We start from the raw sequence: 12,734 nt of genomic DNA, 5'->3' as shown, positions 1-12,734 counted from the left end.
CACTCGGGAACGAGGCCAGTGACATCCATCGCCCATCATCAACCCCCCAATCCCCCCACCACTACCAGCAGCAACAAGAGTGCCAACTCCATTCACGCACACACTCGCACGATCGGGACCTGGGCTGTGTATCCGCAGAGCACAACAGGCCTCTCGAGCAACGGACAAAAAGCCTCGACTTGTGCGGGAGGACACGTTGAGCGCAGAGGAGTTGAGAATCAACAAGAAGAGGGACGCGTGGCAGTGGCACAGAGACTTAAGGAGGAGAAAAGGCGTGTTTACGGCTACAAAGCACAGCCCCGTAGAGTCGAGTTCCACGGACTAGGGCACTGGAGCGACTCAGATCAGCAGCTGCACTGTACTCGGTAGGGGGTAGAAGCCAAAGGCACAGGCTTCTCAAACCTGAAGGACCACGAGTGCAAGAACGATGTGCCCTAGATCACCGCGAGGTTCGGCATTCCTACAAGCACGAAGCAGCCGAGAATGACCTCCAGATAGGCGGAAAAGTACTCGCCGAAACCCATCGGTTGAAGAACATACCGATTGTCCCCCCAACACGTGACGCGCCATCGCAGCAACCTCTGGAGCTACCGTTGCGACCTTCACGGTGTACACGCGTACCGAGGGGATCACACAAAAACTCCCCATCACACCGTGCGCAGTGGCAACGTTCTTCGCAGCTCGTTTGGCCATCCCAGGCGCAGGCTCACCCCATCTCGTGCGCAAACGACTGGGGATGTCCCCAGCAGGCTCACCGCGCCCGGGATCACGTTATGGCCCTCGTTCGGCCCAGTTGCCATTGTCGTCATCGACAGCGCGGGTGCCACCTTCGGAGCGATCTTGCGCGACAACGCACTGCAGCGCAAGGCTGCCGCCACCAGCCATGATGACACCAGCCATCGCCGATACGCAGCCGGCGGGCATAGACTAGGAAACGTGCATGTCGAAGATGCGCCTCACGCCATCCAGCACGCCAGCCTTCATCAGCTCAATCGCACAGTTCGATGGCAACTCCTCTTTGTGCGGGAAAATTAACCGCACGGTGTCCTTGATCTCGCGAGCGAGCGCACACTGCGCCTTAGCGACGCCAAGCAGCATCGCCGTGTGCGCGTCGTACCCACACACCGGCATCACGCCTGGCACGCGCGATTTGAATGGCAAGTCCGCCTCCTCCGACCGCGGTTTCGCTTCGATGTCAGCGCGCAATGCAACCGCCGGCCCAGCACCAGAGCCCCCCTCCCCCAACAAGGCCCGCCACCACAGCAGTGGGTACGGGCTGCACCATGCTCATCAACAGGCACCAAACCCCGCCAGAGCAGAGTTGCGGTACTCGGCCGTCTGGCGCTCCTGAGAGAACAGCTTGTGGCGCTAGTGACTGCTCCGGCACCATACGATTTCATCTGTGGCGACGGTGCAACCTGCCATGAGTGCATCGAAGCTGGTCATTACGGATGCTTTGGACTGGGACGAGGAGGGGGTGATGGTGCACGTACGATACTGAGCGGGTTCCTCAAAGCAGTATTGGTATTCTTGTGGCGGTGGTGGTTGTGTGTGGGTGTATGAGTGGGTGTATCTGGTTGAGATGAAGATTGAGAGATGGCGCTGTGGAGTGGCGGCGAGAGTGACGCCAAAGAAGTAGAGAAACTGAGAGTCAGGACAGGTGAAGCACACCAGAGAACGCAGTTGGGTGAGACGGAGCAGAGGGGATGCACACTACTACCCCCTGACACATGGCTATGCAGGTGATGCGTGTGCGTGCACATCAGTATTGCGCATGCGCTCCTCACTGCAGCAAATCCCAACACTAACGTCGCTGCATCGATCGCAGTCGCATACTCAAACTGCCGCAACACACCACGGGTAGGCCCCTTCAGCTCTTCCCCCACCCCACCCGCACGGCATCATGACGACGTGGAGAGTAACGAGGAAGGAGGAGGGTCAGAGGTGAGCCACAACGGAGAGGGGTCGCGAGACAACGAAGACGGAGGAACTCTGATAAATCCCTCGCTTGCGAGTCGAGAGAGTTGTGTTTAGTCCTCTATCAGCGCATGTTGACTCCTCTGCCTGAGCTTTAGGCGCCAGCATGCGACCAATGCTACCAGTAGAGCAGTGGACAGACAAACCAAACCAAAAAGCCGCCAGTAGTGTTCGCTGTGCAGAGGTGCGCGGAGGCTGAGTTCGACACACGGAGCACAAGACCCGCCCACCACCACCACCACCACAGCGGCATCATCGGGTATCACAGTGGGCCACTGAGACTACCCCTGCCTTCTTCGTTTTCCTCTTCGTTGCACTGGGCCATCTCCGCACGGTGGAGAGGGAAAGTGCCGACCACAAACGACGGCAACAACAACAACAACGGTGGCGGTCGTCGGCGGGAAAACGAGTCGATATGGGCAGCGCACAGCTCCCGCCCTCCTCAAGAACAGAACGGAAGTAAGACGCCAAAAAAAAAAACACAAAGAGGCGAGCGTAACCGCAGCGCGCGTGTGGGGTGTCGGATGGCAAAGCGGCCCGGCACAACGCCCGCGCCCGTGTACCCCCCCCCCTCACACCTCCTTTCCTCTCCTCACTAGCCCACTCGCTTCTCTAGCGCCACTACCGTGACGCTGCCCGAGTGCGCTCTCCATCCTGCAAGCCCCCTCCTCCTCCTCCTCCTCCTCCCCCCCTCCATCATCATTCCCTCCAACCAACAGCAAAGATGAAGTGTGCACGCGATAGAGGACGACGACACGAGAAAAAGAAAGGGAGCAATCGTGAGAATCACAACGGCGGCGAGCAGTCGCAAGATGCAAAGAGCAGGCGAGAGAGATCTAAAGCCGGGGGGCTGTTAAGCCCGTTCCCCTTCGCCACGCGCAGTGGACACCACGCGCTTGGGGGGGGGGGGGGCCAGAAGTCAAAATATAAAAATAAAGGAAGGAGAAAAAAGAGGATGAGGAGAACAGTAGCATCGCTGCTCACTTACTTGTCGAGTGGACAAGACTCTCAACTTCCCCCATCACTTCCAGAATGAGCGTGTACATCTGCTTGTACCCCGAGCATTTGCTCAGCATCGGAGGCGAAGAAGAGAGTGGGCCGAAAAAGCGGTGCTCCCCCTCACTCTATCGCCCCCCGCCCCCTGCCACCAGCACGAGGAGGGGGGGAGAAGAACAGGAAAGTGAAAGGCAAAGCAACACAAACTACCCCCCTCAAGCGCGTTGCACAGACACGCACGCAGGCCCAAAAAGAAACGCAAGACGGCGACGAGAGAAAAGTAAAGGCGGCGCCCAGCACGGAAGAACGAGGGCGCTCTCCGTACAGGCCCGCGCAGAGGCGCACACACACACACACACTTGTGCGCACACTTCGAGATCAGCACATCAGCAGCTACAACTCGCTCGAATGAAGAAAAGAAGGGAGTCTCTAGAAAGGAAAATGGGGAGCGGTGCGTAAGGGGAGAGAGAAGTGAGAAGACGTGCCACCATATTTAGCCACACATGCCCACCGGCGAAGAGCGGCAGACACGCTCACAGAGAAGTACTTGCCGGGGCCTGGCAACGAATGGCCCTCATTCATAAGGGGTCTGCAAGTCATTCGCGCCACAGCACCGTATCGCACAGTGTGACTGAGGAAAGCCAAGAAGCCCTCCAGCACTCTCTCTCTCTCGTGTCTAGGACCGCACGATGATCTGGTAGATCTCGCATCCGCGCAGCACCTGTACCAGGAAGTTATGGTGCTCGCACAGCATCTCAACGTACTTCTGCAAGGCCGGGTTGATGGTGAGCTGATCTTGCGGCAGATCAGGGAACTCGGTAAACGCCTCCTCCTGGATCTGCATGGCGCGGTTCGACAGAACCTCACGCAGGTGCGACAGGGAATGCAATGAGTGGCCTGCAACGTCGAGAATCATGTCGCCTGCCTGCAGCTGCAGGTCCTCCTCCGCTTTGGGGAGTGGACGGGCTATGCTAACCACCTCGAGGTTCTTATTGATTGAGCAGCCCACAATGCCCTCGATGGCGAGCACGGCGCTCGGTGGGTAGTCCATGTCATCCGGCGAGAACGTCATGTAGTGAAACAACTTCGCCTGACGCGCCGTGCTCACGCGGCGGCGGCGCAGATCCTCGTCGTCATCGTCGATGACCTCTGGCACGCGCGCCAGCAAGTCCTTCAGCCCCGCTGTGAACAGCTCCGCGAGTACCTCAAAGGCGTCCTGCTCGTCCGACAGGATCGTCTTGCGGTAGAACTGTTCCTCGTTGAGGATACTCAGAAGCTTCTCGCGATCGTTCAGCCGGCGCTCCAGCTGATGGCGGTTCCGCGCCATCATGTCATCCACGATGGCGTCACGAGCGTCCATTTCCGCCTCCTCGATGGCCCCACGATCCGCCGCTTCGCGATTCATGACGTCCTCCTGCCGGTACAGAGCTCGACGGTGGCGCTCATCGGCTACGATCTGCCGCCGCTGTGCGGTCTCGTCTGCCTTCAGGTCACCCAGCAGCGTCCTCAATGTGGACGGCGTATGGAGCAGAGCATAGCATCCGTCCTTAGACTTCGGTGCAGGTCGGCGGGAGAGCAGGTCCAGCAGCGACTCCATCGCTTGCGAGCGGATAATGGCGCGCGCCGCCACTTCGTCCGCCTCCATGTCCGCCACAGCTGCCTCCAACTCCTGTCTGCTCGCGTACATGGCGCCGCGGCGAGCGAGAGCCTCTTCCTCGCGGGCCCGATGCTCCGCCTGCCTTCTCTGAGCGGTACCTGCCGGGTTCATGGTCTCATTAAGGTCACGTTGGGCGTGCGCCTCCTGCGCAGCAATCTGCTTGCGCCGCTCCGCCTCGCTGGCTTGCAAGCCGAAAAGCGCGAGCTTCCGACGGTGCCCGCCCATCAGCACGTGCAGTTGGCGCGCTGCACCTACCTCCATCGCTGCCCGCCCCACGCGCTCCTCCTCCTCGAGATGTGCCATGGAAGTCGTTAGGGTCGTCTTCACATTCGAACGGGCCTCCTTGCCGATCCTTTGCCGCTCCTTCGCCTCGGCGAACTGAACGCGATCGCGGAGGTACTCCTCCTCTTCCTCCAGTTGGGCCATGTTGTCTGCCAACTGGTGGTGCAGCTCCATCGCCATGCGCTTGCGACGCTTCGCCATACGGTCCTCTTCAGCGCGGACGCGATCATCGGCACGACGGTGATAGTGGTCACGGCGCGCGTCCAAGTCGTAGGCATCGACGAAGTCGTCAGAGATCTCACTCACATCGCTGTTGTTGTACTGTGGGGCAAGACCCGAGCGGCGGCGCTGCGCTGACAACGCGCGGGACCCTCGGCGCGATCTTGCCGCAGAGGGGCGGCGTCCGTTAGCAGCACTTGGCCCCATAGTCATCGGCGCGATGCTGCCACCGGCAAGCGCGGCGGCGCTGTCGTGCATGGGGTCGTACAAGTCTCGCATGGCGTAGAAGCGCTGGAGGAAACGGAATGGGCAGCCGTGCATGCGCCGCTCTACCCCGTCACGCTCGATCTTGGCGCGGTCGTACCGGATCTCCGCTGTCAGGCGCAAGCCGGGACGGTCGACCACGATGCTGGTGATGTTCACGAGGCGGCGTGGCAGTTTCACCGCCAAGCAGATATCGATCAGCGCGTTGAAGCGGACATCCACCTCATAAGCGGGGTGAAGGCGGTCCCACTCCTCCCCAAAGACGTAGCGGTCGATGATGGCGACGCCGAGGTCCACGTCGTCAGGACGGGGGGCCGCGGCTGGATCGGCCGCCAGCGCCCACTCCGGGGACATCATGTATCCCTGGTGTGCTGTGAAAGGGTAGCCGTTGCCGCCGCCGCTCTGTGGCGGCAGCACCATCAACTGCCCGTTTATCGGGTGCACGCTGCTGCGGCGTGGGCTCATCACGGACGAGCTCGGCTCCGACACGTTATGGGAGCCGCCCATGCGGGCATTCATCTCATCGTTCCTACACTCGTACTCACGACGCAGCCGCGCTGCCTCCTCGCGTTCGCGCTCCGCTTCACAGTGGAGGGCCTCAACCTGCGCTAAGCGAGCCTCGATCTCGCGCAGGTGCGTTGCCTCTGCCCCTGTCACCTCTAACATCCGTCCGCTAGTCGGTGAGCGTGTACGGTGATGCGACAGGCTTGTCTTGGCAGATGTCATAGCGGTCCTTACCTTCGCCTCCTCGGTCAGGTAGGCATGGTGCGCCATCTCCTTGTGGAGGTCCTGCATGAAGTGAAGGCGGTGGTGCTGAAGCCGCTGCAGACTGCGCAGGAAAGCGTCCTGCCCGAGCTTCTCCGTGGGTAGCACGGTGTTGCGTGGGCTGACGCTCGCACTGTAGTCCATCGTGCCGGTGCGGGGGGAGACGTACCGGCGAGACGCCGACACAGGGGTAGAGAGGGACGTCACACTGCCTGTGCCGCGCGCACTGTGCGGGGTGCCGTGGCGGTGCGCATGGCCACCTTCAAATGCAGCGGTGGAGGCGCCATTGCGCTGCAGCGACCGAGACGACGCAGAGGGCCGGGAATGACTACGGTGACGATGTGGACGGCTGTGCGGACGGGTCTCCTCAGTCGTGGCAAACTCGCGCTCCGCCGGGTCAACCAGGCGACGGTGCGACGTCGATGCCGTCGACAGTGCGTCGCGCTTCCTCTCGGTGCTGTGGTGGCGGCGCTGTGGCACCTGTTGCTTCTCAGAGTTCAACTGACTCAGCGTTTTGGCGGCAGTGGAGCGTCCAGGCGCCACACGCTGCTGAAATGAACGGATCGACTGCGACGGAGTCGTCATGGATGTTATGTCATCGTTCTCGCGGCGAGAAGGCAAGCGCGAACTGCGTGGCGTGAGCTCGCCAATGCGCACTGACGACTGCGCTGCTGCATCATCGCTCTCTCGACGGCTCGGCAGGCGGGAGCTGCGGGGAGTCGACAGCTCCATCTGCAGAGTGCTGCCGCGAGGGCTAGTGTACTGTGCGCTCTCTTTCCACTGCGGACGCTCGCTCATATGGCTCGATGCTGGATGGTAACTGCTCAAGCTCGGTGAGCTGCGGCGGCTGTGGTGGTGCTCGCGGCGCGTGCTGCTGGGGCGTTCGCTTTGCTCGCTATGGTGGCTGTGGTGGTGCTCGCGGCGCGCGCTGCTGGGGCGTCCGCTTTGCTCGCTATGGTGGCTGTGGTGGTGCTCGCGGCGCGCGCTGCTGGGGCGTCCGCTTTGCTCGCTATGGTGGCTGTGGTGGTGCTCGCGGCGCGCGCTGCTGGGGCGTCCGCTTTGCTCGCTATGGTGGCTGTGGTGGTGCTCGCGGCGCGCGCTGCTGGGGCGTCCGCTTTGCTCGTTATGGTGGCTGTAGCTGTTCAGACTCGCCGGGATGGACGTGTTGCGCGACCCATGGCCCCCCGAGCGCATCGGAAGCGGAGGCACGGACGTTTTCTCAGCGTTGCAAGTCAGCAGCACCTCGACGACGCGGTCGCAATCGTCCGGCGTGACGCAGTGTATCGCTAGTGTCTCCCACATGGATGGGTTGTTGCGGCGGGAGTGGTTGCTGGCGCGGATGGAGGAATCTGTGTGGCTGCTGCCGGCAGCACCGGGGTGGAAGCCGATCGAGACAGCGGCCTTATCGAACAAAAAGCTGGAGCCGCGCATGAGGGTGATGATGTTTTTATGTCGGTAGAACTGGATCAGTGGTAAGCTGCAGGCGCCAACAAAATCAGAGCGCTCATTCATCACGGAGTCCTGCACTGCGGTGGGGGCGGTGTTATTTCGCTTGAGCACCGTCAGCGTCGTCTTGGTGATGGTGACCGAGCCAGGGAAGACGGTGCGGCTCTCATCCGGCGCAAACTCCATCGCCATTGTGAAGGGGGAGGACAACGTCATCTTCGAGCACAGCGAGCGCGGGCAGAAACGTGGGGAAGATGACGCAGTGTGAGGAGGAGGGGAGGGGGGTAGAAGAGGAGCCTGAGGAAAGGGGAGGGGAAGGAGGAATGGGGTGAGGTAGGAGGTGGGGGGAAGGGGGGTTGGACAATGACAGTGTGGGTCCTCTTATCGTGAAGGACAAAGACCCAAACGGGGGGGAGGGGGGAGGGGGGGCTGAAGAGCGAAAGAGAAAAGGGGGGAAAACAAGGTGTGAATGCAGGCGCCCTCTGGGGTGCGCCTGTCGCTTATCGTTTCCGCTGGACTACCCGCCAGGGGGGTGCGTCTATGCCACTGCGCGAGGATGCTTGCGAAGGGGGCACCAGGGGGAGAAGTAGAGAGAATTGAAGAAAGCTGCGACACGTGGGGCTGGGAGAGGGAAAAGAGAGGACGACGGGCCAAAGAGGAGAAAGCGGGAGCTTCACACCAACGAAAATGATCGGGGGCGCCGACTGCGTCCCTCTTACTCTTCCTCGCCTGCTCTGTTGCCTTGCTAGAACTTGGGGGGAGAAAGGGGGGGAGGGGGCACAGAGAGAGTGCGAGGATAACAAGAGGAGAGGAGAACGGACCACTCCCCCCACCAACCCACCAACCCTCAGGCGCTTAATCAACGATAAAATGAAAACAATACGACGGAGTGTAGAGCGAGCGCACGAAGAGCACAAAAATGAGAAATCAAAGGAGACACCAAAAAAAATGCCTTCCCTGCCGTGGCCACTAACGCTGGTCCTGATGAATGCCGAAGCCTCTCTCTAGCGTGGGCACTCACACACACGCCCTCTCGTTACACGGTCGTCCTGGTGCTACTGCGGGCTCTATTACTTGAGTCACACCGATACGGTAAGACAGAGATAGCGCGGCTAAAGATACCTCAACCGACAAAATGACGCTCTTTCGGCGGGGGTTGACAGTTTTCCTGTGGTGACTCACGGCGTATGCCCAATGGAGGGAGAGAGAAGAAGGGGAGAAATTTCAAACGATGGTGCGGGGGTAGGCAACGAATGGGGTCGAAGAGAAGAATATGAATGAAGAACGAAAGAGAACCGACGCGAAGACGAGGAGGCTTGCTTGCAGATGCAGTCGCAGAGAGAGGTGGTGGCAACGTGCAAGCGGGGATGGCGTAGGCGCTTACCAAGTGTGGCGGAGTGGGAAAACCAGGGGGAGGCCTGGAAGCGGCAATGAAGAGTGCAGAAGGAATGCGAGTAGAAAGGAGGAAACGCGGCAAGCAAAGTACCCGGCAGGGAGTGTTCGAATAACTTCACTGCGGCTTGTTGTTGTTGTTGTTGTCCCGCAGGGTGGGTTTGGAAGGTGCCGTGAGTGTTAGTCGACATGCGCAGGTGAGAGAGGGGAGGGGGAGTTCAGCACAGCGGGCAGCAGCAAATACCAGCGAGGAAAACCACAAGAGTGAGGAAGAGGAGGAGAGGTGAAGGAGCACAGGTAAAGGGGGTGGGTAGAGGAAGGGAGATGCTCACTGACAGGGATAATGACGCTGCAGCGCCTTGGGAAAGGGAGAAGCACACAGTGGGCACAAAACAGACGTGCGTTGAGCTTTGTGGGGTGTGTGTGTGTGTGGCCGTCCCCGCAGCACCGAGCAGAAGATGCAACAACCAGACGTAGCGGACGCCTTGTGTTCTAGCACGTGCCCCTGCCCTAATGGTTTAGGGTTCGTGCATTCACGCTGGTCTGAGACCGTGCGACAAGGCTTCTGCCCTGCACCTTCTCTCTCTCTCTCACCCTCTCCGTGGGCGTCTGGCTGGATGTAAGTGACCCACGTGTTTCGCCTTTGTGTGGGTATAGGCCTCTTCTTCACCCCATCGTACTCCGTCCGTCTCACTCCTTGAGTTCTACGCACAGAGACTTGCGAGGCAGGGAAGCCGGAAGCGCCACCGCAGCAGGAGAAGCGCCTCCACACGAGTGAACGAAAAGAGGAGCGGGGCACATAACAAGAGAGCGGCATGGGAGAGCACATCTCAGTGCAAAGACGCACAAACTCGGCACGGTGAAGTGACTCGCTGCCGCCGCCGTCGTCTCCCCCTCCCACTCCCCCTATGCGAAAATGAGTTGTGGCCAGCCACGCCCAAGAGAGGGAAACCAACGGAAAAAAAAAGTTGGGAGTGGAAAAACCGCTTCCGCTCCAATGTGTGTACATCGTGTCACGGTCCACTCAGCCGACCCCCTGCGTCTCAACTCTGAGGAGCGGCGATGTGCGCTGAGTCTGGAGCACGCAGCTGCGCGCCTGTAGGGCCTGTATGCGGCACTCCTGCGCACGACACACGTGTTGGAACCGTCGACGGTCCCATCTCTCTCCATCTCTGCTTTCAGTTCTCATCCTAGTTTGATCTCCATTGCACCCCACCTCCACCTCGTGCTAGCACGCACACACCCGTCTCTCTTGCGTCTCACAGAAGTGTGCCGACCCCCATTTGAGGCGAGGGGAGGCGCGGTGGATCGGGGCGTCGTCTCACTCGCGTGGTGCGCCGAGAGCTGAGTTAAAAACGCTGGCGATGATGTAGTGACTGAGTAAGAGGAGGTGGAGGAGGCAACTGAAACACCTTTGAAGGTGGCAGGTGGCAGCGGTAGTAGTGGTAACGCTGTGCGCAGTTTCGCAGTGCTAGGAAACAGCCACCGATCACTCCACAGTCTCCTCAGCAGTAAGCACAGGGGGGGTGCTGGGACCCGGCCTAGACGTCGCTGCTGCCAATGACCTGGAGGAAGATGACAATGAAGTGCGTGTTGCTCTAGAGGCGCTAGAAGCACTGCTGGTGCCGACTTGCTCTATCGAAGAGAAGGCGGTGGCGCTGGGAGGCGGCGCTGGACTCGGCCGATCCGCCCGCGCAGCTCCGCAGAGAGGGCACTTGGAGACCCCTGACGCGCAGCAGCCTTCACAGATGCTGGGGTGCGTGCAGGTGAAGCACAAACGCCGCCGCGCTCGTGGCGCGGCGGCACAGCAGCTACACGGCCCTTTACTCAGGCGTGCCGCCATGACAACTTGCATCTTGTGATAGATGTCCTCGGAGAGAGACGCTAACAGGTACACCTCCATGTCGCTCATCTCAGCCACGTCGGCCGGGTTGGGAGTGTAGCGGTAGCGAAAGTACTCCTTCTGCAGGAGACGGCGCTCATCTAGGATCGCATGTCGATGGGCGGAGTCTCTCTTGAGCCGCTCATCATTGTGCGAGGACGGCACTGGGCTCTGCTTCGCTGGGAACATGTCGCCTGCACGAGGCTCATCGTTCCAAGACGCCCCCGACAGGAGTGCCGCTGATGGCCCCGACCCCGCACCAGAGTCATGAGCACCGCTGCACTTGTCAGAGTGAGCTGCCGCATCATCGTTGTCGTCGTCGGACGAGGTGGCTGCGCGGCCGTCGTTTGGTTTGTGACGCGATGTCGCCTCCACGTCGCGACACTGCGGGTGCAACGCCTCCTTTTTAGTGAACTTCGCCTCGCGGCCTTCGTCCTTCGCGCCGCTGCTGGCACTCGTGTTAAGGTCGTTCCGCTGGTGACAGCCCACTTGTTCGGTAGAGTGGGTGGCAGTGCTGCCGACGTGCGCCCCCTCAGTTGAGAATGCGCGGGAGGACTGTGAGCATGTCCGCGTATGCTCAGCAGCTGCGTCTCTCTCTTTCGTCGAAAATTCCTGCATGCGGCGGTGTAGAAACATGGCCTCGCGATACGCGCGATCCGCGGCAGACTCGTCTCTGTCACTGCCGCTCGCGGGTTCGCAGTTCTGATTGGCATCGTCATCACAACCCCGCGATTCACTGACTCTGCCGGTGCCTCTGGCCTCACCCTTGTCACGGAACGACGATGCCCCAGCGGGAGATGACTTCCACGCATGATCCCGTGAGAGAAAGCTGTCCCACTGCGCCTGAGTTGACGAAGAGACTCCTGCCGCAGCGGAAGACACGCGCTGGTGTGTGCCGGTCGATTTGAAGGAAAACGAAGATGGTGCCGGCTGTGATAGGGGCGTAGGATGTGGCGCCGGAGCGCTGGTCTCGTATGCACTCACGGGCACACGTGTCCCATGCGCGCGGCGCCATCGCGCGTCGGCCGCAGCAGCCTCTTCACTGACGGCGCTGCGACAGCCGTTTATCTCCTCTGAGTGACCCTCAGTGTCGCCTCGGCTGCCTGCCTTGCTGCTTCCTTGTGCCGGCGCACCACGTCGCGCACAGACGTCACGCCAACCACCAGGGATCGAGTCGCCAAATAGCTCCTTCTCTGTGAAGCAAGAAGTGGGGGAGGGGGGATAGGGCGGGCGTGCAGTGCCGGCCGCTCGTGCGAAGCGATACGCGGCACCGGCTGCCGGCGCGGCCGAGGACGGTGACGAGGAAAAAGGTGGCGCCCTGCCCCCGTAGGCGCCTCGCCGCTTCACGTCTGTGAGGACCTCCTCGTAATGGGCCTGGAGTAACTTGAAGGCCTCAGCACCGTTGGGGTTTCGGTCTGGGTGAAGCAGCAGAGCTTTCTTGCGATAGGCTCTCCTAATATCCGCCTCGGCGGCGCCACGATTAAGACCAAGCGTGCGGTAGCAACGATCTATCATGGCCTGGCTCACCTCTGCAGGAGTAAAGGGCTTTTTGTCTGCTCTCTCCTGGTCGGGAGGGGGGAAGGGTAGTCGGTTGGTCAAGGGGGAGCGAGGGCGGTCAGCACTCGTCTCTCTTCGATGCGTGAAGGAGCTCAACAGAGCATTACGCAGGTACAGCAGCTCCGCGGGGGTGGGGGGGGGGGGAAGTGGATAAGGGAGTAGAAAGTAAGCAGAAGGGAAGGAGCATTCAGCGCATCCGTACGCGATGCCAAAGTAGCGACGCAGCGCGCATTACGCATTGGAGACGGCGGCGGTAAAGGGGCGTAGCACGAGAGTAGAGTCGATCAGCCAAGTGTG

The 12,734-nt window shown here is 60.7% G+C and overlaps 2 protein-coding genes and 1 pseudogene across 2 annotated transcripts; all 3 read right to left on the bottom strand.

Annotated features, from left to right (window-relative positions):
• Nucleotides 1-771: 771 nt before the first annotated feature.
• On the bottom strand, nucleotides 772-1,446 carry LPMP_120800 (annotated as a pseudogene).
• Nucleotides 1,447-3,649: 2,203 nt separating this feature from the next.
• On the bottom strand, nucleotides 3,650-7,822 carry LPMP_120790 (hypothetical protein; the record flags this gene model as incomplete). The annotated part of the gene is made up of 1 exon (XM_010698758.1): nucleotides 3,650-7,822. The coding sequence occupies one exon, from the start codon at nucleotides 7,820-7,822 to the stop codon at nucleotides 3,650-3,652; it is 4,173 nt and encodes a 1,390-aa protein (XP_010697060.1).
• A 2,665-nt stretch (nucleotides 7,823-10,487) lies between these two features.
• LPMP_120780 (hypothetical protein) lies at nucleotides 10,488-12,395 on the bottom strand (the record flags this gene model as incomplete). The annotated part of the gene is made up of 1 exon (XM_010698757.1): nucleotides 10,488-12,395. The coding sequence occupies one exon, from the start codon at nucleotides 12,393-12,395 to the stop codon at nucleotides 10,488-10,490; it is 1,908 nt and encodes a 635-aa protein (XP_010697059.1).
• Between the last annotated feature and the right edge of the window lie 339 nt (nucleotides 12,396-12,734).

This window comes from Leishmania panamensis, assembly GCF_000755165.1.
Source record: "Leishmania panamensis strain MHOM/PA/94/PSC-1 chromosome 12 sequence".
Lineage (NCBI taxonomy): Eukaryota > Euglenozoa > Kinetoplastea > Trypanosomatida > Trypanosomatidae > Leishmania > Leishmania panamensis.
The sequence above is the reverse complement of the archived record's forward strand: the minus strand, read 5'-3'. Positions and strand labels throughout refer to the sequence as shown.